Consider the following 26,858-nt stretch of genomic DNA (forward strand, 5'->3'; position numbering starts at 1 on the left):
ACATTGCGCCTAATCAATGATCCATGTCTTGCGTCTTGATATCAGCCCAAGGCATATTATCCCTAATTAAATTGCATCATTACATTTTGCCATAAAGGACCAAGGCAATGTGGCAGAGTGAATCCTGCGGTTTATAGACAGTCAAAGACCCAGCTGTTATGTAAAGGGTCGACACACTGCATCTCTCTGGCTCTGGCGGCCAGGCACCGCAGTGTGGGCAACAGTGGGTCTCAGTTCAATTTAAGTTTCAACCAAAAGACCCTGTCTAAAAGTTGTTGTTTTTTAGATGGGATTCAGAGTTGAAGACCACTCAACCAAACCAAAGTTTTTATGCGATCTTATATTGCTATCTAGTGGACAAAAACGGAATATCCCTGATTGTGAAGCGCTTTTAAAATAGAGCAGTCAAATAACATTTATTCTTCAAAAAAATAATCATGGTACAAGAACATTTCAAATGTCATGATTCTACAAAAATTTGAATATTATGAATATAATTCTGATCAAGAAACATCTTAAACATTTTCAGGATTCAACTTGCATTTTGAAAATAAAGATTTTACGATTATGAGAGATAGCCTTTCTAGAATGACTGATCTATTGACAATGAGTGCATCTTAACATTGTGTAAGAATCATCTCTTTAGGGTTGCTATAATAGTAAAACAACCTATATATGTAGCCTATCTATCAGCTGTCAATTAATACAATTGTTAATGAAACTGTTAATGAGAGGCATCGTTAGTGAAAACACTAAACTATATTCATTGCTCCACTTCATAATCATTCCTTCATTCCTTCCACATGCACCGTTTGTCTTTTTACATTGAACTAATGTATCCTATATAACAAAGTATCTTTTCTGTGCTGAAAACTGTCGCTATTCCATTCACACAATACTATAAAACAAAGACGTATAGTCCTAACTCAAACCTAACATGACTCTTGTACAAAATGCTTGTACAGATCCTTTTTTCTAGAAAAGCATTGGAAAATGTCCTGTCATAATAGCTAATGCTCATAACTGAGAACAGTGGTGTTTAAACTGCACTGTATACTCTACGTTGCTATCTTCACTCCCCCAGATCTCATATTCCTGTGTTTGTGTGTGGGCATGTGTGTGATGCCAGATGTCTGGCCCCTCTCTCCTGGGGCTCTGTGTCTGTCTGTCAGTACGTGTGTTTTGTGTGTGTGTGTTACTCCAGCCGTCCACCCCCTCTGATACTCCTAGGGCTCTGTGTCTGTCTGTCAGTACGTGTGTTTTGTGTGTGTGTGTTACTCCAGCTTTCCATCCCCTCTGATACTCCTAGGGCTCTGTGTCTGTCTGTCAGTACGTGTGTGTGTGTGTGTGTGTGTGTGTGTGTGTGTGTGTTACTCCAGCCGTCCACCCCCTCTGACACTCCTAGGGCTCTGTGTCTGTCTGTCAGTACGTGTGTTTTGTGTGTGTGTGTGTGTGTGTGTGTGTTACTCCAGCCGTCCACCCCCTCTGACACTCCTAGGGCTCTGTGTCTGTCTGTCAGTACGTGTGTGTGTGTGTGTGTGTGTGTGTGTGTGTGTTACTCCAGCCGTCCACCCCCTCTGACACTCCTAGGGCTCTGTGTCTGTCTGTCAGTACATGTGTTTTGTGTGTGTGTGTGTGTTACTCCAGCCGTCCACCCCCTCTGATACTCCTAGGGCTCTGTGTCTGTCTGTCAGTACGTGTGTTTTGTGTGTGTGTGTTACTCCAGTCGTCCACCCCCTCTGATACTCCTAGGGCTCTGTGTCTGTCCGTCTGGCAGTAGAACATTGACAGTGTAGCTGATCTTCTTCGACTGCAGCACGCTGTAGGTGTTGTCAAAACGCAGCACGTCAGTGTTTTGTGTGTGTGTGTGTGTGTTACTCCAGCCGTCCACCCCCTCTGATACTCCTAGGGCTCTGTGTCTGTCTGTCAGTACATGTGGTTTGTGTGTGTGTGTGTGTGTGTGTGTGTGTGTGTGTGTGTGTGTGTGTGTACTCCAGCCGTCCACCCCCTCTGATACTCCTAGGGCTCTGTGTCTGTCTGTCAGTACCTGTGTTTTGTGTGTGTGTGTGTGTGTTACTCCAGCCGTCCACCCCCTCTGATACTCCTAGGGCTCTGTGTCTGTCCGTCTGGCAGTAGAACATTGACAGTGTAGCTGATCTTCTTCGACTGCAGCACGCTGTAGGTGTTGTCAAAACGCAGCACGTCTACACACAGGACACAATACAGAATTACTACTGTGTATCTGTCTGGCTGTATGTGTGTATATGTCTGGCTGTATGTGTGTATATGTCTGGCTGTATGTGTGTATATGTCTGGCTGTATGTGTGTATCTGTCTGGCTGTATATGTGTATCTGTCTGGTTGTATGTATGTATATGTCTGGCTGTATGTGTGTATATGTCTGGCTTTATGTGTGTATCTGTCTGGCTGTATATGTGTATCTGTCTGGCTGTATGTGTGTATATATCTGGCTGTATGTGTGTATCTGTCTGGCTGTATGTGTGTATCTGTCTGGCTTTATGTATGTATATGTCTGGCTTTATGTGTGTATCTGTCTGGCTTTATGTGTGTATCTGTCTGGCTGTATATGTGTATCTGTCTGGCTGTATGTGTGTATATGTCTGGCTTTATGTATGTATATGTCTGGCTTTATGTGTGTATCTGTCTGGCTGTATATGTGTATCTGTCTGGCTGTATGTGTGTATATATCTGGGTGTATGTGTGTATCTGTCTGGCTGTATGTGTGTATCTGTCTGGCTGTATGTGTGTATCTGTCTGGCTGTATGTGTGTATTTGTCTGGCTGTATGTGTGTATCGGTCTGGCTGTATGTGTGTATCTGTCTGGCTGTATATGTGTATCTGTCTGGTTGTATGTATGTATATGTCTGGCTGTATGTGTGTATATGTCTGGCTTTATGTGTGTATCTGTCTGGCTGTATATGTGTATCTGTCTGGCTGTATATGTGTATCTGTCTGGCTGTATGTGTGTATATATCTGGCTGTATGTGTGTATCTGTCTGGCTGTATGTGTGTATCTGTCTGGCTTTATGTATGTATATGTCTGGCTTTATGTGTGTATCTGTCTGGCTTTATGTGTGTATCTGTCTGGCTGTATATGTGTATCTGTCTGGCTGTATGTGTGTATATGTCTGGCTTTATGTATGTATATGTCTGGCTTTATGTGTGTATCTGTCTGGCTGTATATGTGTATCTGTCTGGCTGTATGTGTGTATATATCTGGCTGTATGTGTGTATCTGTCTGGCTGTATGTGTGTATCTGTCTGGCTTTATGTATGTATATGTCTGGCTTTATGTGTGTATCTGTCTGGCTTTATGTGTGTATCTGTCTGGCTGTATATGTGTATCTGTCTGGCTGTATGTGTGTATATGTCTGGCTTTATGTATGTATATGTCTGGCTTTATGTGTGTATCTGTCTGGCTGTATATGTGTATCTGTCTGGCTGTATGTGTGTATATATCTGGGTGTATGTGTGTATCTGTCTGGCTGTATGTGTGTATCTGTCTGGCTGTATGTGTGTATCTGTCTGGCTGTATGTGTGTATTTGTCTGGCTGTATGTGTGTATCGGTCTGGCTGTATGTGTGTATCTGTCTGGCTGTATATGTGTATCTGTCTGGTTGTATGTATGTATATGTCTGGCTGTATGTGTGTATATGTCTGGCTTTATGTGTGTATCTGTCTGGCTGTATATGTGTATCTGTCTGGCTGTATATGTGTATCTGTCTGGCTGTATGTGTGTATATATCTGGCTTTATGTGTGTATCTGTCTGGCTGTATATGTGTATCTGTCTGGCTGTATGTGTGTATATATCTGGCTGTATGTGTGTATCTGTCTGGCTGTATATGTGTATCTGTCTGGCTGTATGTGTGTATATGTCTGGCTTTATGTATGTATATGTCTGGCTTTATGTGTGTATCTGTCTGGCTGTATATGTGTATCTGTCTGGCTGTATGTGTGTATATATCTGGCTGTATGTGTGTATCTGTCTGGCTGTATGTGTGTATCTGTCTGGCTGTATGTGTGTATCTGTCTGGCTGTATGTGTGTATTTGTCTGGCTGTATGTGTGTATCGGTCTGGCTGTATGTGTGTATCGGTCTGGCTGTATGTGTGTATCTGTCTGGCTGTATGTGTGTATCTGTCTGGCTGTATGTGTGTATCTGTATAGCTGTATCTGTTAGTGTGAGTGTCTATTTGTTTGTGCATGTGTATACAGTGCATTCAGGAAAGTATTCAGACCCCTTCACTTTTTCCACATTTTGTTGTATTACAGCCGTATTCTAAAATGTATTAAATAGTTTTTCCCCCTCATCAATCTACACCCCATAATGACAATGCAAAAAACATTTTTTCATATAACTGAAATATCACATTTACATAAGTATTCAGACCCTTTACTCAGTACTTTGTTGAAGCACCTTTGGCAGCGATTACAGCATTGAGTCTTCTTGGGTATGATGCTACCAGCTTGGCACACCTGTATTTGGGGAATTTCTCCCATTTTTCTCTGCAGATCCTCTCAAGCTCTGTCAGGTTGGACGGGGAGCGTCGCTGCACAGCTATTTTCAGGTCTCTCCAGAGATGTTTGATCGGGTTCAAGTCCGGCCTTTGGCTGGGCCATGCAAGGACATTCAGAGACTTGTCCCGAAGCCACTCCTGCGTTGTCTAGGCTGTGTGCTTTTGGTCGTTGTCCTGTTGGAAGGTGAACCTTCGCCCCAGTCTGAGGTCCTGAGAGCTCTGAAGCAGGTCTTCATCAAGGATCTCTCTGTACTTTGCTCCATTCATCTTTGCCTCGATCCTGACTAGTCTCCCAGTCCCTGTCACTGAAAAATATCCCCTCAGCATGATTCAGCCCCACTATGCTTCACCATAGGGATGGTATTGGCCAGGTGATGAGCGGTGCCTGGTTTCCTCCAGATGTGGCACTTGGAATTCAATCTTGGTTTCATCAGACCAGAGAATCTTGTTTCACATAGTCCGAGAGTCCTTTAGGTGCCTTTTGGGCAGACTTCAAGCGGGCTGTTGTGTGCATTTTACTGAGGAGTGGCTTCCGTCTGGCCACTCTACCATAAAGGACTGATTGGTGGAGTGCGGCAGAGATGAATTCCTTCTGGAAGGTTCTCCCATCTCCACAGAGGAACGCTGGAGTCAGAGTGAAAATCGGGTTCTTGGTCACCTACCTGACCAAGGCCATTCTTCCCCGATTGCTCAGTTTGGCCGTGCGGACAGCTCTAGGAATGGTGGTCTTGGTGGCTCTAAACTTCTTCCATTTAAGAATGATGGAGGCCACTGTGTTCTTGGGGACCTTCAATACTGATGATATTTTTTGGTACCCTTCCCCAGATCTGTGCCTCGACACAATCCTGTCTCAACGGACAATTCCTTCGACCTCATGGCTTGGTTTTTGCTGACATGCAACTGTCAACTGTGGGACCTTATATAGACAGGTGTGTGCCTTTACAAATCATGTCCAATCAATGGATTTTACCACAGGTGAACTCTCAAGGATGATCACAGGTGGACTCTCAAGGATGATCAATGGAAACAGGATGCACCTGAGCTCAATCTCAAGTCTAATAACAAAGGGTCTGAATACTTATTTAAATGAGGTATTTCTGTTTTTTATTTTTATAAATGAGCAAAAATGTCTAAAAACTTGTGTGGTATTATGTGGTATTGTGTGCAGATTGATGAGGATTTTAATTTATTTAATGCATTTTAGTATAAGGCTGTAACGTAACAAAATGTAGAAAAAAAAAAGGGGTCTAAACATCTTTGTTTGTATGTGTTCATCTATGTGTGTGTGTGTGTGTATCTGTGTGTGTCTCTACCAATGTGTGTGTGTGTGTACCACAGGAGGTTGGTGGCACCTTAATTGGGGAGGATGGAGTCCTCCCCGATTACTCGTGGTAATGTCTGGAGCGGAATGAGTGGGATAGTATCAAATACATCAAACACATAGTTTGATACCATTCCATTCGCTCTGTTCCAGCCATTATTATGAGCCGTCCTCCGCTCAGCAGCCTCCATTGGTGTGTACTCACAAGTTCCAGGCTCGGGGCAGGTGAGTGAGCGGTCCTCTGGGACCATGTGTGAGTTGTAGCGTTCACTAGGCACCACCTGCAGCATGTCCCCCACCTTCTGAGCCCCACCCCCCTCCTGGGTCCGCATGAACACCCCAAAGCCTATGTCTGCCCCATCACTGGCAAACTGCCACCTAGAGAGGAGAGGGTGGAGGAGGAGATGGAGGGAGAAGGGGGAGGAGGAGATGGAGGGAGAAGGGGGAGGAGAGGGAGAGAGGAATGGAGGGATGTGGGGAGATAGAGGGAAGGAGGAAGGAAGATGGACGAGAAGAGAGGAGGGGAGGTGTTATTCTACGTGACATCTTTACCAGGGCTGCATCTCAATAGTGTAAAGTGGCTTCCTCTCCTTCATCTGCACTGATCTGAAATCACCACTGGGTAGGAGAAATCAATATGGAAGACACCCATGTCAGTTTGGGGTCATGGTTTAACTCTAGTGTGTTTGGTCAGACTTAAATCTGGAATCCTTAATGGTGAAACTGCCAAGTCCGTTTGGGATATTACAACAACTAAGAAGTTACTGCAAACAACAAACACTGTTGTTTTCCCTCAGGCATCATTGCATGAGAGATAGAACACAATAAGTACTGCAGATTTTTTGTTTGTTTCAGCAACAAAAACAACAAAGGCGAACAGTAACACGGTTTCACCTTAATGCGGATTTCAGCTTTAAGGTCAAAGATTACAGCCAGGTTTGGGAAGTAAGGTAAGTCAGTTGTCAGGGTTAAAGGTTGGTTACCTGAGGATGCTGCTGGGGGTGGTGATGTTATACTCCAGTGTGAAGGCGGAGCCTCGGCTGATGGTCACACTGTTGTCGTACTGGACCTTGACCATATTGTCCTGAACATAGTACGACCTGGGCACCGTACCGCCATAGTTTATCTACCACCACAACACACACATCAATTCATGCACAAACACCTCTCTCTCTCTCTCTATGTGTAAAGAATAAATAATAAAATCAACATTAATATGGGTTGTATTTACAATGGTGTTTGTTCTTCACTGGCTGCCCTTTTCTTGTGGCAACAGGTCACAAATCTTGCTGCTGTGATGGCAAACTAAAGTATTTCACCCAATAGATATGGGAGTTTATCAAAATTGGATATGTTTTTCGAATTCTTTGTGGGTCTGTGTAATCTGAGGGAAATATGTGTCTCTAATATGGTCATACATTTGGCAGGAGGTTAGAAGTGCAGCTCAGTTTCCACCTCATCTTGTGGGCAGTGTGCACATAGCCGGTCTTCTCTTGAGAGCCAGGTCTGCCTACGACGGCTTCTCTCAATAGCAAGGCTATAGCAAGAGTCTGTGGTCACTAAAGATCCCATGGCACTTATCGTAAGAGTAGGGGTGTTAACCCCGGTGTCCTGGCTAAATTCCCAATCTGACCATCAAGGTCACCTAATCATCCCCAGCTTCCAATTGGCTCATTCATCCCCCTCCTCTCCCCTGTAACTATTCCTCAGGTCGTTGCTGTAAATGAGAATGTGTTCCCAGTCAACTTACCTGGTAAAATAAGGGTTAAATAAAACAACAACAAAAAACACTTATTGCTTTCCTTAATTCTGGGTCAGTCACAGTGGACAGGTATTCTGCCACTGTGTACTCTCTGTTTAGGGCCAGTCACAGTGGACAGGTATTCTGCCTCTGTGTACTCTCTGTTTAGGGCCAGTCACAGTGGTCAGGTATTCTGCCTCTGTGTACTCTCTGTTTAGGGTCAGTCACAGTGGTCAGGTATTCTGCCACTGTGTACTCTCTGTTTAGGGTCAGTCACAGTGGACAGGTATTCTGCCTCTGTGTACTCTCTGTTTAGGGTCAGTCACAGTGGACAGGTATTCTGCCACTGTGTACTCTCTGTTTAGGGCCAGTCACAGTGGACAGGTATTCTGCCTCTGTGTACTCTCTGTTTAGGGCCAGTCACGGTGGTCAGGTATTCTGCCTCTGTGTACTCTCTGTTTAGGGTCAGTCACGGTGGTCAGGTATTCTGCCACTGTGTACTCTCTGTTTAGGGTCAGTCACAGTGGACAGGTATTCTGCCTCTGTGTACTCTCTGTTTAGGGTCAGTCACAGTGGACAGGTATTCTGCCACTGTGTACTCTCTGTTTAGGGTCAGTCACAGTGGACAGGTATTCTGGCACTGTGTACTCTCTGTTTAGGGTCAGTCACAGTGGACAGGTATTCTGCCTCTGTGTACTCTCTGTTTAGGGTCAGTCACAGTGATTAGGTATTCTGCCACTGTGTACTCTCTGTTTAAGGTCAGTCACAGTGGTCAGGTATTCTGCCACTGTGTACTCTCTGTTTAGGGCCAGTCACAGTGGTCAGGTATTCTGCCTCTGTGTACTCTCTGTTTAGGGTCAGTCACAGTGGTCAGGTATTCTGCCTCTGTGTACTCTCTGTTTAGGGCCAGTCACAGTGGACAGGTATTCTGCCACTGTGTACTCTCTGTTTAGGGCCAGTCACAGTGGTCAGGTATTCTGCCTCTGTGTACTCTCTGTTTAGGGTCAGTCACAGTGGTCAGGTATTCTGCCTCTGTGTACTCTCTGTTTAGGGCCAGTCACAGTGGACAGGTATTCTGCCACTGTGTACTCTCTGTTTAGGGTCAGTCACAGTGGTCAGGTATTCTGCCACTGGTCAGGTATTCTGCCACTGTGTACTCTCTTTAGTTTCACAGTGGTCAGGTCTGCCACTGTGTAGTTTAGGACAGGGACAGGTATTCTGCCACTGTGTACTCTCTGTTTAGGGCCAGTCACAGTGGACAGGTATTCTGCCACTGTGTACTCTCTGTTTAGGGCCAGTCACAGTGGACAGGTATTCTGCCACTGTGTACTCTCTGTTTAGGGCCAGTCACAGTGGACAGGTATTCTGCCACTGTGTACTCTCTGTTTAGGGCCAAATAGCATTCTAGTTCGCTCTGTGTTTTGGTAAATTCTTTCCAATGTGTCAAGTAATTATCTTTTTGTTTTCTCATGATTTGGTTGGGTCTAATTGTGTTGCTGTCCTGGGGCTCTGTGGGGTCTCTTTGTGAACAGAGCCCCAGGACCAGCTTGCTTAGGGGACTCTTCTCCAGGTTCATCTCTCTGTAGGTGATGGCTTTGTTATGGAAGGTTTGGGAATCACTTCCTTTTAGGTGGTTGTAGAATTGAAAAGCTATTTTCTGGTCTCAGCCTAGTTCTGCTCTGCATTTGGTGTTTTACGTTGTACAAGGAGGATATTTTATTATCAAAATAATGCATGCAGTCTTAATTTGGTGTTTGCCCCATTTTGTGAATTCTTGGTTGGTGAATGGACCCCAGACCTCACAACCATAAAGGGCAATGGGTTCTTTAACTGATTCAATTATTTTTAGCCAAATCTTAATTGGATGTCGAACTTGATGTTCCTTTTGATGGTATAGAATCCCTTCTTGCCTTGTCTCTCAGATCGTGCACAGCTTTGTGGAAGTTACCTCGCTCCCTCCCTCCCTCTTTCTCACCATGGTTCGACAGCGAGGGTCACCATCAGGGTCAGTAAGGGTTCCTCCGTACGCCACCGGGAGTTGCTCCGGGTCAATGTGCTTAAGTAACACCTCCTGCCAGTTAGCTAGAGACGGAGAGAGGGGGAAAAGAGAGGGGGAGAGAAAGACAGGGGAGGTTCAAATGTTTGTTACAGCTGTACACTTGGCCCACCACCACCTGATGTGAGATTGCCCCCTAATGGCGAGAAGTGACATCTCAAAACGATACAGACCAGGACTCTCCAACCCTGTTCCTGGACAGCTACCCTCCTGTAGGTTTTTGCTCCAACTGTTGTTACTACCTGTTGTAACTAACCTGATTCAGCTTATCAACCAATTAGATTAGGGTTGGAGTACAAATCTACAGGACGGTAGCTCTCCAGGAACAGGGTAGGAGAGCCGTGGACTAGACAGGAGAGCCCTGGACAGACACATACCATGTCAAAGAGCAATATTAGGTGATATTTTCTCATTTACAGAAACCATATTCCAATAGTCCATATTGATAAGAAAAATACCTCACATATACTGTAACTGCTCCCTAGTGTGTAGTATATATAGGAACACAGTACTCACATCCCAGAATGATGATCTTGTGACGTGTCTCTTCACTCAGGAAGTGTTTGACCAGGTTGTAGGCCATCGGGAATAGCTTAGGAGCTGCAGGGAGAGAGAGGCACTATAAATACACACCCGGACGCACGCACAACACAGGAGGCTGCTGAGGGGAGGACGGCTCAAAATAATTCTGCTCCAGCCATTACCACAAGCCCGTCCTCCCCAATTAAGGTGCCACCAACCTCCCGTGACATTTTATTGATAGATATTGTAAGACATAGGTACCACACACACACACACACACACACACACACACACACACACACACACACACACACACACACACACACACACGCACTCATACACACATACAAACATGCAGAATCTAGATGACTCACTCTTGATGAGAAACACCCTCTTGAGTCCTTCAGGATAGTTCTCCTCAAACATGGTAAGAATCTGCAACAGTATTAGCGAGGGACAGCCAGCCAGCAACAGACAGACAACAGCCACACAGACAGACAGCCAGCAAGACAGACAACAGCCAGCCAGACAGACACTTTGTTTTTCAGACATTTCTATTCATGGTGGTCTCACCCATAGAGATGCATAAACACTAAAAGATGAGGGTTCCCCAAGGGATCTTTAGGAAGGGTGATGGTTCTATGTGGAGCCATAATTACTCAAATAACCCTTTGAGTTCTGTTCTTCAATGGTTCTTTAAAGTTCACAAAAGGGTTCTTTGCTCTTTTAGTGATAATTAAATGTAGGCGAGGTGGCTCATTAGAATATATATAATATAATATGACTGACCAGAATAAAAACCTGTATGGTTCTTCTACAGGATCTACAAAGAACCTTTCAGATTGAGAAAGGTTTTTTATAAACTCAGCAAAAAAAGAAACGTCCCTTTTTCAGGACCCTGACTTTCAAATATAATTCATAAAAATCCAAATAACTTCCCACATCTTTATTGTAAAGGGTTTAAACACTGTTTCCCATGCGTGTTCAATGAACCATAAACAATTAATGAACATGCACCTGTGGAACGGTAGTCAAGACACTTAACAGCTTACAGATGGTAGGCAATTAAGGTCACAGTTATGAAAACTTAGGACACTAAAGAGGACTTTCTACTGACTCTGAAAAACACCAAATGAAAGATGCCCAGGGTCCCTGCTCATCTGCGTGAACGTGCCTTAGGCATGCTGTAAGGAGGAATGAGAACTGCAGATGTGGCCAGGGCAATAAATTGCAATGTCCGTACTGTGCGACGCCTAAGACAGCGCTACAGAGAGACAGGACGGACAGCTGATCATCCTCGCCGTGGCAGACCACGTGTAACAACACCTGCACAGGATCTGTACATCCGAACATCACACCGGAACAGGTACAGGCTGGCAACAACATCTGCCCAATTTACACCAGGAACACACAATCCCTCCATCAGTGCTCAGACTGTCCTCAATAGCCTGAGAGAAGCTGGATTGAGGGCTTGTAGACCTGTTGTAAGGCAGGTCCTCACCAGACAACACTGGCAATAACGTCGCCTATGGGCACAAACCCACTGTCGCTGGACCAGACAGGACTGTCAAAAGGGGCTCTTCACTGTCTCACCAGGGGTGATGGTCGGATTCGCGTTTACCGACGATGGAATGAGCGTTACACCGGCGCCTGTACTCTGGAGCGGGATCGATTTGGAGGTGGAGGGTCCGTCATGGCCTGGGGCGGTGTGTCACAGCATCATTGGATTGAGCTTGTTGTCATTGCAGGCAATCTCAATGCTGTGCGTTACAGGGAAGACCTCCTCCCTCATGTGGTATCCTTCCTGCTGGCTCATCCTGACATGACCCTCCAGCATGACAATGCCACCAGCCATACTGCTTGTTCTGTGTGTGATTTCCTGCAAGACAGGAATGTCAGTGTTCTGCCAGCGAAGAGCCTGGATCTAAATCCCATTGAGTACGTCTGGGACCTGTTGGTTCGGAGGGTGAGGGCTAGGACTATTTCCCCCCCAGAAATGTCTGGGAACTTGCAGGTGCCTTGGTGGAAGAGCGGGGTATCATCTCACAGCAAGAGCTGGCAAATCTGGTGCAGTCCATGAGGAGGAGATGCACTGCAGTACTTAGTGCAGCTGGTGGCCACACCACATACTGACTGTTACTTTTGATTTTGACCCCCCCTTTGTTCAGGGACACATTATTCAATTTCTGTTAGTCACATGTCTGTGGAACTTGTTCAGTTTATGTCTCAGTTGTTGAATCTTGTTATGTTCAAACAAATATTTACACGTGTTAAGTTTTCTTTAAATAAATGCAGTTGACAGTGAGAGGATGTTTCTTTTTTTGCTAAGTTTAGAACCCTACTACATAACGTTTCCATAAAGAACCATAAAACAGGGTTCTATATAACCCCAAAAGGGTTGTAACCATAGCAGAATCCATTTTTGGTGCTATATAGAACCTTTTTCAATGATTCTTTATAGAACCTTGGGAAAGGGTTCTTTATAACACCATACAGGTTCCATTTAGAACATGGTTCTTTATTAAACCTTCAAAAAAAGGGTTGTATATAGCACCAAAAAGGGTGCTGCTATGGTTACAAGCCAAAGAACCCATATCTGGTACTATTTAGAACCATTATGTGTATATATTATGTTCTAATCTATTTAATTCAGTGGGCTCACCTCTCCATAGGCCTCTAAAGCAGGCTTCCACAGGTGCTTCAGGCCCAGTCCCTCACAGTCATAGATCAGGGTTATCGTCTCCACATTAACGCCCAACTGAGAGAGGGAGAAGGAGAGGAGGTGGGGAGGGATGGGGAGGGGAGAGAGAGAGCGAGAGAGAGTGAAAAAGCTGTGGGGGATATTTTAAGAGCGTTTTAGGTCAAACCTCTCGTTCTTCTATATAATAATAATAATAATAACAATATTATACACCATTTAGCAGACACTTTTATCCAAAGCGTCTTACAGTCATGGGTGCATACATTTTATGTATGGGTGGCTCCAGCGGGAATCAAACCCACAACTCTTGGTGTTGCAAAAATCTCTTTAATGAATGTCTGTCTGTACTGTCTCTGGCACTGTAATAAATAAAGCCTTATCTTATTGAATATATATGTAATAAATCATACTCAGTCAAAGCTTCTCTGTCTGCTTCTGGCACTCTGAGATTAGAATAAAGGCCTGTCATACTGTAATACATATTCCACATTTTGTGTGATACATTCAAAATCGATTAAATATATATATTTTCTCCCTCATCTGCACACAATACTCCATCATGACAAAGTGAAAACATGTTTTTAGAAATGTTTGAAAACGTATTGAAAGAATCTCATCTACATACACTACAAGGCCAAAAGTATGTGGACATCGCTTCAAATGAGGAAATTTGGCAATTTTAGCCACATCTATTGCTTACAGGTGTATAAAACCGAGCACACAGCCATGCTATCTCCATAGACAAACATTTGCAGTAGAATGGCCTAATCAATGTGGCATCATCATAGGATGCCACATTTCCAACAAGTCAGTTTGTCAAATTTCTGCCCTGCTATAGCTGCCATGGTCAACTGTAAGTGCTGTTATTGTGAAGTGGAAACGTCTAGGAGCAACAACGACTCAGCCGCGAAGTGATAGGCCACACAAGCTCACAGAACTGGACTGCCGAGTGCTGAAGCGCTAGGTGCATAAAAATCATCTGTCCTCAGTTACAACACTCACTACCGAGTTCCAAACTGCCTCTGGAAGCAGTGTCAGCACAAGAACTGTTCGTTAGGAGCTGAAATGGGTTTCCATGGGAAAGCAGCCACACACAAGCCTAAGATCACCATGCGCAATGCCAAGTGTCGGCTGGAGTGATGTAAAGTTAGCAGCCCGTTAGTTGAACTGAATGGAAATCTTAACACCTACAGGATACAATCACATTTTAGACGATTCTGTGCTTCCAACTTTGTGGCAACAGTTTGGGTAAGGCCCTTTCCTGTTTCAGCATGACAATGCCCCCGTGCACAAAGCGAGGTCCATACAGAAATGGTTTGTCGAGATCTGTGTGGAAGAACTTGACTAGCCTACAAAGTGCCCTGACCTCAACTTTGGGATGAATTGGAACGCCGACTGCGAGCCAGGCCTAATCGCCCAACATCAGTGCCCAACCTCACTAACGCTCTTTTGGCTGAATGGAAGCAAGTCCCCTCAGCAACGTTCCAACATCTAGTGGAAAGCCTTCCCAGAAGAGTGGAGGCTGTTATAGCAGCAAAGGGGGGACCAACTCTGTATTAATGCCCATGATTTTGTAATGAGATGTTCGACGAGCAGGTGTCTGCATTGTATTTTAGGTTATTGTCCTGCTGAAAGGTGAATTTGTCTCCCACTGTCTGTTGGAAAGCAGACTGAACCAGGTTTTTCTCTAGGATTCTGCCTGTGCTTAGCTCTATTCAGTTTCATTTTAACCTAAATACTCCCTTGTCCTTGCCGATGACAAGCATACCCATAACATGATGCAGCCACCGCCATGCTTGAAAATATGAAGAGTGGTATTCAGTTATGTATTGTGTTCGATTTGTCCCAAATACTGTATAATGCTTTGTATTCAGGACCAAACGTTCATTGCTTTACCACATTTCTTTGCAGTACTTTAGTGCCTAGTTGCAAACAGGATGCATGTTTTGGAATATTTTTATTCTGTACATGCTTCTTTCTTTTCAATCTGTCAATTAGGTTAGTATTGTCAAGTAACTACAATGTTGTTGATCCATCTTCAGTTTTCTCCTATCATAGCCATTAAACTGTTTTAAAGTCACCACTGATCTCAATGGCCGAAATCCCTGAGCAGTTTCTTTCCTCTCAGGCAACTGAGCAAGGAAGGACTCCTGTTTCTTTGTAGTGATTGGGTGTATTGATACACCATCCAAAGTGCAATTAATAACTTCACCATGCTCAATGGGATATTCAATGTCTACTTTTTATTTGTACCCAACTACAAATAGGTGCCCTTCTTTGCGAGGCACTGGAAAACCTCCCTTGTCTTTGTGGTTGAACTGGTATTTAAAATGCACTGTTTGTCTGAAGGACCTTACAGATAAACTGTATGTGTGGGGTGTAGAGATGAGGTAGTCATTCAGAAATCATGTTAAACACTATTACTGCACACAAAGTGAGTCCATGCAACTTATAATGTGACTTGTTAAGCACATTTTTACTCCTGATTGTATATAGGCTTGCCATAACAAAGGGGTTGAATAATTTTTGACTCGAGACATTTGAGCTTTTCATTTGTAATTAATTTGTCAAAATGAAAAAGAAAAAAACGTAATTCCACTTTGACATTGTGGGGTATTGTGTGTAGGCCAGTGACAAAGAATCAAAATGTAATCCATTTTATATTCAGGCTGTAAAACAAATAAATGTGGAAAAAGTCCAGGAGTGTGAATGCTTTCTGAAGGCACTGTTTGTGCTCAATTCTGTTAATATTGTCATGCATATAAAAGCATGGTAGTTCAAAGTGTACCTTCTCTGTCTGTTTTTGACACTCTCTGCGGAGCATCTCTGTGTCTCTGATCTTGGTCCTCATGAAGTCCTGTTTGGTGCAGGACAGCAGCAGACCTTTGGGGTCCAGGGGCCCAATGACATCGTACCAGATGGGACTTCCCTCGAGGTCGTACCCACACATCCCCCCGGACACATACCGTTCGATCACCTGGGGAACCACATCATACAGTCAGACCCGGCGCCAGAACGAATCAGTTGGACAGGCCTTTTGATTACCATAGGCGGGCCCGTTTTTTTAAAGTTTGGGGAAGCTTACAATTTATCCTACCTTTTTTACCGATCTGCGTGCCAGTTATGAATATGTACATAGAGTTGAAGTAGGAAATTTATATACACCTTAGCCAAATACATTTAAACTCCATTGTTAACAATTCCTGACATTTAATCTTAGTAAAAATTCCGTGTCTTAGGTCAGTTTCACATTTTAAGAATGTGAAATGTCAGAATAATTGTAGAGAGAATTATTTATTTCAGCTTTTATTTCTTTCATCACATTCCCAGTGGGTCAAAAGAAAACATACACTCAATTAGTATTTGGTAGCATTGCCTTTAAATAGTTTAACTTGGGTCAAACGTTTCGGGTAGCCTTCCACAAGCTTCCCACAATAAGTCGGGTGAATTTTGGCCCATTCCTCCTGACAGAGCTGGTGTAACGTAGTCAGGTTTGTAGGTCTCCTTGCTCGCACATGCCTTTTCAGTTCTGCCCACAAATGTTCTATAGATTGAGGTCAGGGCTTTGTGATAGCCACTCCAATACCTTGACTTTGATGTCCCTAAGCCATTTTGCCACAACTTTGGAAGTATGCTTGGGGTCATTGTCCATTTGGAAGACCCATTTGCGACCAAGCTTTAACTTCCTGACTGATGTCTTGAGATGTTGCTTCAATATATCCACGTCATTTTCCTGCCTCATGATGCCATTTATTTTGTGAAGTGCACCAGTCCCTCCTGCAGCAAAGCACCCACACAACATGATGCTGCAGCTTGCAAGCCTCCCCCTTTTTCTTCCAAACATAACGATGGTCATTATGGCCATTTTGTTTCATCAAACCAGAGGACATTTCTCCAAAAAAAAACACAATCTTTATCCCCATGTGCAGTTGCAAACCGTAGTCTGGCTTTTTTATGGCGGTTTTAGAACAGTGGCTTCTTCCTTGCTGAGCGGCCTTTCAGGTTATGTCGATATAGGACTCGTTTTACTGTGGATATCGATACTTTTGTACCGGTTTCCTCCAGCATCTTCACAAGGTCCTTTGCTGTTGTTCTGTGATTGATTTGCACTTTCACACCAAAGTACGTTCATCTCTAGGAGACAGAACGCATCTCCTTCCTGAGCGGTATGACGGCTGCGTGGTCCCATGGTGTTTATACTTGCGTACTATTGTTTGTACAGATGAACATGGTACCTTCAGGCATTTGGAAATTGCTCCCAAGGATGAACCAGACTTGTGGAGGTCTACACATTTTTTTTCTGAGGTCTTGGCTGACTTATTTTGATTTACCATGATGTCAAGCAAAGAGGCACTGAGTTTGAAGGTAGGCCTTGAAATACATCCACAGGTACACCTCCAATTGACTCAAATGATGTCAATTAGCCTATCAGAAGCTTCTAAAGCCATTACATAATTTTCTGGAATTTTCCAAGCTGTTTAAAGGCACAGTCAAATTAGTGTATGTAAACTTCTGGCCCACTGGAATTGTGATACAGTGAATTATACGTGAAATAATCTCTGTAAACAATTGTTGGAAAAATGACTTGTGTCATGAACAAAGTAGATGTTCTAACCGACTTGCAAAGATTATAGTTTGTTTACAAGAAATTTGTGGAGTGGTTGAAAAACAAGGTTTAATGACTCCAATCTAAGTGTATGTACACTTCCGACTTCAACTGCATGCACATTTTCATGGAACAGTTTCATGTCAATAATAACATTTTAGTTTCTGAAAATCATTGTCACGTGGATAATCATAACACTCTTAAGTAAAATTCAACTATGGCGAGAGCACTAGCCTCTGCAATATGGACATATTGATACATTGGCCGCTAAAGAAATGAGCATGGAACTCAGAGATAGCCTATAGATCAATGCAGCAGTAGTCCTATAACATCCTTCATCAACTAAGTAAAACAAATAGACCTAAACTGGACCAATAAAATCAGAAGAAAATATCCTTTGAATCACATTCAGCTCTCTTCACCTGTCTGCCTCCCATTCTATATGTCTTAACTTGAGCTATTGCTAGTGAAATTCAGCATTGTATCAAATTATCACAGGGTCTGGCCTGAAGCTGTCCTAACAAATTTGCAACAATGTATCAACTAGCCTATTCCCGGCCCTCAAAATTTCCTGCGCCAATGAGTTTGGAACAGAAAGCTGTGTTTTAGGATGTTTTCACTGGATATATGGGATCATCAGATCATGATATTTGACTAATTCACACTCAGGCTTGGTGATTATCGAGGCCGGGAGTGTTGACAAGATTTTTTAAATACTGAGGAATTATCAGTGGCAACAGATACAAAAAACAGACTTTGTTGACTTTGTGAGGCGAAGAAAAAATGTGTTGTATATGTGGAGAGTTAAGACAGAAATAAGACATTGCCAAATGGGCACTTTCCTAAATATGCATTCTGGAGATATCTTCACCACATCCCCCTTCCCCTTTCCTTCATGCAACATTTTAAATTATACTCACAACACATTATCTTATCACATTTTTTAGACCGTTTTCACTGACAGCCAGAATTCAATCAGCTAGACCTATTGCCAAGCACACAACCCAAATTGCGGCTTCCCAAACACACTTGTGATTTGAAACAATCCACAGCAGTTTTCTTTTGTGGCTAAGTCATGCTTCCTGGTGAAATATTTTGAATTATTTTATTTAGACAGGACTAATTATACTGAACAAAAATGTAAACGCAACATGCAAGAATTTCAAATATTTGACTTACAGTTCATATAAGGAAATCAGTCAAATTAAATAAATAAATTTGTGGATTTCACATGACTGGTAATACAGATATGCATCTGTTAGTCACAGAATCTTTAAGGAAAAAGGTAGGGGTGTGGATTAGAAAACCTGTTAGTATCTGGTGTGAGCACCATTTGCCTCATACAGGACGACATCTCCTTCGCATAGAGTTGATCAGGCTGTTGATTGTGGCTTGTGGAAAGTTGTCCCACTCCTCTTCAATGGCTGTGCGAAGTTGCTGGATATCGGCGGGAACTGGACCACGCTGTTGTACACGTCAATCCAGAGCATCCCAAACGTGCTCAATGGGTGACATGTCTGGTGAGTATGCAGGCCATGGAAGAACTGGGAATTTACAGATTACAGATCCTTGTGACATGGGGCCGTGCATCATCATATGCTGAAACATGAGGTGAAGGCGGCGGATGAATGGCACGACAATGGGCCTCAGGATCTCGTCACGGTATCTCTGTGCATTCAAATTGCCATCGATGAAAGCAAATGTGTTCGCTGGCCGTAGCTTATGCCTGCCCATACCATAACCCCACCGCCACCATGGGGCACTCTGTTCACAACGTTGACATCAGCAAACAGCTCGCCCACACAACGCCATACACGTGATATGTGGTTGTGAGGCCAGTTGGATGTACTGCCAAATTCTCTAGAACAACGTTATAGGCGGTTTATGGTTGAGAAATGAACATTCAATTATCTGGCAACAGCTCTGGTGGAGATTCCTGCAGTCAGCATGCCAATTGCATGTTCCCTCAAAACTTGAGACATCTGTGGCATTGTGTTGTGTGACAAAACTGCACATTTTAGAGTGGCTTTTTGTTGTCCCCAGCACAAGCTGGACCTGTGTAATGATCATGCTGTTTAATTAGCTTCTTGATATGCCACACCTGTTAGATGGATTAATTATCTTGGCAAATGAGAAATGCTCATTAACAGGAATGTAAACTAAATTGTGCACAACATTTTAGAGAAATAAGCTTTTTGTATAAGAAAATGTCTGGGAACTTTTATTTCAGCTCATGAAACATGGGACCAACATACAGCTCGATAAGAATTAGTAGAACTCATACAGCTCGATAAGAATTAGTAGAACTCATACAGCTCGATAAGAATTAGTAGAACTCATACAGCTTGAGAATCAAGAGGATTTTACAACCCAGATATATTATAGTTGTTCTATTTAATTCTGTGACCATACCAATCTCTATCTGACCATGCTAGAAAGGAGGAAAGCCACACAAATGATCATAATGTGCGTTGTGTAAGATGGTAGTTTGTATCAACATCTGTGAGGTGTTATTACACTGTGTAATAACCCTGCTAGTCCTAATGGTGTAGCTGTACTCTGTCACAGGCGGAGCTGTACCTTTTCACCAGACAGACAAACACAAAGGCAGGCAGGCAGGCAGGCAGGCAGGCACACACACACAAAGGCACACACACAGGCACACACACAGGCAGGCAGACAAACAGAAAGGCAGGCACACACACAGGCAGGCGGGCACACACACAAAGGCACACACACAGGCACACACACAGGCATGCAGACAAACAGAAAGGCAGGCACACACACAGGCAGGCAGACAGGCAGGCAGACAGGCAGGCAGGCATGCAGACAAACAGAAAGGCAGGCACACACACAGGCAGGCAGACAGGCAGGCAGCAGGCAGGCAGGCAGGCACCTCAGGAGGCCTCCAGTCAGCGATGATGCTGTCTGCTTTCATGTGTTTCCTGAACTCCAGATGCTACAGAGGAGATAGAAACTTGTTCAGTTCAGTTTCTTGTTCAGGACAGTCTTTTAGCAGTGACAGTTATGTTGAATAAAAGTTGGCTTTGAAAAGATTCAAGTGTGTGTTTTTAATGTGGGATAATGTGGAGTTCTGGATAAACACAACCTCAAGGCTTTGAACTTTGAACAAAAGGGAACACACATATAATGGAGCATTTTGGAAGCAGTGCACTCTGGGAAGGGATCAGGAGGCTTATACTGATACTTTAGTATCTCCTGTGTGTGTGTGTGTGTGTGTGTGTGTGTGTGTGTGTGTGTGTGTGTGTGTGTGTGTGTGTGTGTGTGTGTGTGTGTGTGTGTGTGTGTGTGTGTGTGTGTGTGTAATAAGTAGCTTGAAGATGCAGCTCGCAGGGTTCCATATTATAATCCGCTGATGTAGAAGAAAACATTTCCATAGAACTAGTTTCTATTAAACAATCACCATGGAGAACTTACAGACACCAGACAGTCACCTTGTTATGTCACCATCTTTATTATTACATTCTAGTCTCTCTTATCAATACAACACATGATACTCTTTAATTACAGGGTAATGCATCATGGATACACAGTGTATATTAACATACACATGGTAAATTGGATATGTAGACATTATTATGTCCAGTCAATAATTACAAATCAACCTGAGGAAAGTAGCCAGTGTTTAGATATCAGAGAGTACAGGAGGACCTTGTTAGATCAACAAACACTTGAAACAGGGTCTCACCTTTCTAAGCATCGCCTCTGCTTTCTGAACATTGAAGCTTCGGGCTGGAAAAGAAGAAAAACAACACTCTTGTCATGATACAGAATAAGACAAAACAAGATGTAACATAGACAATCATATTGGCCATCCAAGCATGTACTCTCATTACCAGGCATAACATTAACACCTGCCAAATGCAGGTAGATGTATGTATTGGCAGGTAAGAGCGTCTTTTTGGCCAGACACGTAGGCGGGTGGTCAATTTGCAGGGCTCTACAGTGCATTACATTTGCATTTGCGAATAGAAAGTCAAAAGTTAAGTCTGAACACGTGTACATTCTGAACCTTGTTTGAAGTCAGTAGGTCACATGAGCAAGGAGCTACTGAAATTTGAACATTTGAAAAATTCATGTAAAATTGTATGAGATGAAAATGGACAAATGAAAGGTTGTGCAATGTGTAGGCCCACTGAGTGTACATTGTGAACCAAGGAGCTATTGAAATTTGAATGTAAAAAAAGTTTACAAAAAAGTGCTCCCTAACTAATTCAACTTGGAATACAAAATGCTGCTCCCATTTCCACATGTTTATTAGCTTTGCAAAGCAAATTAATGTCCATATCGTGAAAATCAGACCTGTGCAATGTTGTGCACAATTTTTCCAATATGATGACACTTATTTGGAGTCTGTGGCTCAAGTGGTTTGAAAGCTATTGAGGCTTGAAAGTGTGAATATCTGTTGAATATCCAACCTGAAACTGTCTTTATCTCGGTCAAGAGAAAGGGCTCGAGTGGCCACGTTACCAGGGTCACCTCCCGCCCTTAAAGTGGCAGCTGAACATTTTGTCCATCTGATATTTTGGTTAAAATGAAATGAAATTGAGCAATATAGGCGAATACAATACCTTCTTACTAATACTACTTTCTTGTTAGCGAAACATTACAAAGCATTGTCATCTCTTTTTTTGTGTGATGTTGATGTAATTTTGGTGGGAACCTTTTTTTTAACCTTTATTTAAGTCAGTTTAGAACAAATTGTTATTTACAATGATGGCCTACACCAGCCAATCCCGGACGATGCTGGGCCAATTGTGCACCGCCCTATGGGACTCCCAATCACGGCCGGTTGTTATACAGCATGGATTTGAACCAGGGTGTCTGTTGTGACACCTCTAGCCCTGAGATACAGTGCCTTAGATCCACTGCGCCACTATACCTGGTGATGTTCATGTTGTGCTGTTGAGATTGAAATGCAAGACATATTTCACGAAAGGGAGACATAATAAATTATTATTATGCTTGAGTGAAAAAACTCACCTATGGAAATTTGGTTATGCAAATATTCCTTAAGCATACAGTATGGACCATAGAACTGTCATGGCCTTGAATTTAGGTTGGCCGATGCTATTCATTTAATTAAGTGCAAATAGTGTACAGGGTACATAGTAACACCATCCAATGACAGTGAGACAGCGAATCTGACACAGTTGAATGAGCTGGATAAACGTTCTTTTGTAAGGCTAAAACACAGGATGAGGGATAACGCAAATATTGATCTATTCCATCTGCCTTGAAGTAATGCCCACTACGTGGAAGAGTCAACTCATGTGGACACAAATGTGCACACACACATGATTTAATAGCTAATATTTAATGGCATACCTTGCCTGTAGTGAATGCTGATACATTATTTGCAGAATGAGTTTTAATCTTCTACGTTATAAAAGCCCAAAGCCCAATGCATGGCACCTAGTAGCTACTACAACACTGCTATGTGTGTCTAATTGTTGACATTGTTCTCACACACCTGTGTGTACAGACAGTGAGTACACTACCATCATCCAAGTTGCAGTAATCTGGTCCCTGTGTTATCTAATGACTATTACAGGATAGGTGTCCAGTTGCCTGCCTGGTTGTCTATGGGCTAAAGATACTGGACCTGTTCCCCTACCTGTCCACCTACCTCCATCAACAGGTCAATACACTTCCCTAAGAGACTAATAGGAAATTGAGTGTACTGAATTGATCAGAGCCTTTGTCCAACCACAGAAAATTAAATAATCACACACATTCACAATGTGGCACAGAAGCTGGACAATGAAATACAGTCATAGACAGAACAGTTCACTGTTTGCTGCTTAAAACATGATTTTCTAGAACAGTGGTCGCCAACCTTTTCTGAGTCAAGATCATTTTAATCAAAATGCATGCCGAGATCTACCGCTCTGATTTTTATTATGTAAGCCTATGTAACATGAACCAATTAAAAACAGTACTGTAGCAATGAGGTTTGTGCAGTAAGCTAAGGCTCATTACATTATCACTGCATACGGGCTTTGCTTGAATTTACCTGCCAATGCATTGTTGTTCGGGACATTTAAAAAAATTATATTTCAAAATTTGAGGTAGGCTATATGATCACACCGGTAATAGATTCATTGTTGTATTACTTGTGAGGCACAGCTGAGTGAACATACATTTAAATGATTTACTTTTTATTTTACTGGGCTGATGGTGGCTGCATCTGATGGTCAGTCTCAGCGGAGACAGCAGACTGAAGGTCCGTCTCTCAACATCCCTCCGCTCTCCCTTTCCTCCACTGACACTGACCAAAAAGGGACACTGTCTTCCAGCTGATGGCGAAACTCATTATTATTTCTGCACAAATTCATGTTGTTACTCATATGAACAGAGAAAGTGAAATATTCCTTGATATTAAAAAAGACCCAAGCGACTAATAATAACAACAACACAAGCCTATAGATACACTTTCCTATTCATTCATTACTGCTGCACTGCTTGTTGAAGCGCTGAGTGGAAATAGGAAGAAGGTGCATTTTATGGGTTATAAAAGTGTTGGATATAAAGTGTTGACAGTGCTGAGTAAGAACTCAGTCATAAAAACATCAGATCTTTGGTGGATGCGTTGACAGCCTCTCTCTTGTCATGGCTTTAAACGTTTTGCCAGCCGTAGGCTGCCTGAGACTAATACAAAAAACAAGGCTTTATCGTTGGGTTTTTTACTGAAATGTTTGGCGATCGACTTGAAATGCCTTGGAAATCGACAAGTCGATCGCGATCGATCGGTCGGTGACCACTGTTCTGGAATATAGGTAGCCTAATGTTTAAGAGCGTTGGGCCAGTAACTGAAAGGTCGCTAGTTTGAATTCCTGAGCCGACTAGGTGAAAAATCTGTTGATGTGCCTTTGAGCAAGATACTTAACCCTAATTGCTCCTGTAAGTCACTCTGCTAAATTATGTAAATGTACACCAGCGTTTATAAAGATCAGGTTAGGGAAGTCATCTTATGTTTGTTTGTCCAAACCCGGTCTACTGGCTGAGTAAATATGCTCTTGTGGGCATAGGGCAAGAGGAGGAGAGGGCGCACAGTTCATCCCTATTGGTCAGGCCAGCGAGGTGCCCCATAAGCTGATGTTTACTTCCAAAACCTTATCAGAAACAAAGTGACCGAATGTCAGAGGTCACCAGGGCAGAAGCCACACTGGCAGCCAGAAACGCTAGAGACCCGTCTCTAGATACACAGACATGGATGCAGTCCCCAAATCTTACAAGAGTCTTCACCTACCTATACACAAGTTTTGGAACAATCCATGTTTCTGATTATGTAGTGGTGCATCTTGTATCACACAGGTGGTTCTCTCTCTCTTCACCTCATCTTCACCTCACCTTCACCTCACCTACTACTAAAATCTCCCACTTTGGACTGGATGTGTAGTTCATAAATACAGTAAATACTTATTTTCCACCATAATTTGCAAATAAATTCATTAAAAATCCTACAATGTGATTTTCTGGAGAAAAAAAATCTCATTTTGTCTGTCATAGTTGAAGTGTACCTATGATGAAAATTACAGGCCTCTCTTATCTTTTTAAGTGGGAGAACTTGCACAATTGGTGGCTGACTAAATACTTTTTCGCCCCACTGTACATAATATATGAGCAGAATTATGGTCTTGCCTCAATTATCTACAAAATCCATAGTTTGAAAGCGTCTGTCTTTCTGGAAGCTGTGTTGTGCCATTTTCCCTACATTTTCCACTACGTGGGCCAGCCCCCTAGCAATTTGAGTTCAACCAATGAGCTTCAACCCCTCGCCATATGAGTGACAGCAAGCAAGATGCACATCATGTACACACAGCAGAGCGAGAGAGAGAGAGAACAATGATGTGGTGCACATATCTGCACGTATGTGACGTAGTGTAAAAGTGAACACTACTTTCAGAACTACTTGCTAAAAGGTATACAAAATAATCTCTCTAAAGTTGGACTCCATAACAGTAAAACTGCCAAGTCTGTTTGCAATCTTACAACAACATTACTTCAATTAATGAACACTTTTTGTAGGATATCAGCTGATGCTGGAGACACAGGGGATTGTAGAAGGGGCATTATCTTAATGTTTTTTTGTGGGGGATGCTTGTGAACATTTTAAAATGAAAAAATATATATATTGTTAAACAAATCTCCCTTCCTTAATTAAAGACATGCTCCAAAACTTGCCTACTAAGTATTTGTTAAAGTGGCAATATGTACATTTTTGGGCGATTGTAACAGTTCCATTGCTGAGTGTGGGTTAACAATACCTCAACACCTTACACCCAATCTGATAGGAGAACTAGTGTCTCTCTGCAACAGGTAACATATGTACAAAATACTGTACATTTACAAAAAATGTCACCACCATGAATAGGAGTCAAATATCATTTGAATACAGGGTTGTGGATTGACGGTTAGTCAAAACACAACACCTTGTCAAAATGCCTCAAATGCCTAGGCTACCTGTGTGATTTAGCTCCCTATGGGGTCAGAGAGTGGAAAAGTTATTAGTCTACATTTGTTCTATGTGGTTGTCACAACATAACCTGTTCTCATATTCTTGGACAACAAGTTTCATTGTAGGGTTCATTCTCTAGGGATCAGAGAAACTGAGAGCATGTGCTGTTTGCTAAGCCCATGTCCACTACATCAGTGAGATAATGAAGCCTTTAGGTCTACTTTTACTCAGACATAGACTACTGCATCAGCACAAATGTGTCATCCTCTTTCTATTCACGAGGAACATAGGCCTGCTTAAGTAGGAATAGAGATGTTGAAAAGCACTTTAGATAGTCCTACCCTATTTTAATTTGATCTCAGAAAAAGGAGATTTACACATGACCATCCTACCATCATATTGTAATATATGAAATTCATGTTGCGGGTAAAACAAATACATATAAACATAACCTGCAGAAATGCAGGGTAGGACTATCTCATGTTGCTATGGGAACAAAGAAGTCGTTTAGATTTTACCTCGGAGCCAGCGGAGCAGGTAGTGGTCATGCTGCGCGGGAAGGTCTGGGAGAACGTCCTCAAGCCGCTCCCGAAACTAGCAGCACGAGACAACACAATACTGACACAACGAACTAAATAAACAATTGTTGGGGGGGGGGATTAATGAATACACTGAATAGGCTATATAACAAAAACATTTTAGACAGTAACTTGAATAAACAGAGGCTAGAATATAGGCTACAAAGAACATAAAATGTTATAGTGGAAAGTTTAATTACCTCGGCTAAAATGTCCACCTGCTTCGGGCTGAGGTCGCCCACTCGTCTGCTCATTCTCTCTGTTACGATTTGCCGCGCAGGCGCTCCAGTAAATCACTTTCTGTGAATGACCTCC

General features: G+C 42.8%; 1 protein-coding gene across 2 annotated transcripts; it reads right to left on the reverse strand.

The window, feature by feature from the left end:
- Nucleotides 1-1,180: 1,180 nt before the first annotated feature.
- sec14l7 (SEC14-like lipid binding 7) lies at nucleotides 1,181-26,858 on the reverse strand. 2 transcript variants are annotated; one of them, XM_065017332.1, is made up of 13 exons: nucleotides 26,744-26,858; nucleotides 26,484-26,559; nucleotides 23,663-23,803; nucleotides 21,193-21,236; nucleotides 20,380-20,442; nucleotides 15,666-15,854; nucleotides 12,839-12,934; nucleotides 10,551-10,611; nucleotides 10,171-10,254; nucleotides 9,574-9,680; nucleotides 6,841-6,983; nucleotides 6,063-6,235; nucleotides 1,181-2,204 (listed from the first exon to the last, which is right to left on the reverse strand). In XM_065017332.1, exons 1-13 carry the CDS (start codon nucleotides 26,795-26,797, stop codon nucleotides 2,074-2,076), a joined length of 1,362 nt encoding a protein of 453 aa, XP_064873404.1. In that variant the 5' UTR covers nucleotides 26,798-26,858; the 3' UTR covers nucleotides 1,181-2,073. The 2 variants fall into 2 exon arrangements, with proteins under 2 accessions (XP_064873404.1, XP_029504881.2); XM_029649021.2 differs by lacking the exon at nucleotides 23,663-23,803 and having other exon boundaries at nucleotides 26,744-26,855.

The sequence above is a fragment of the Oncorhynchus nerka genome, linkage group LG4 (genome assembly GCF_034236695.1).
Source record: "Oncorhynchus nerka isolate Pitt River linkage group LG4, Oner_Uvic_2.0, whole genome shotgun sequence".
Classification (NCBI taxonomy): Eukaryota; Metazoa; Chordata; class Actinopteri; order Salmoniformes; family Salmonidae; genus Oncorhynchus; species Oncorhynchus nerka.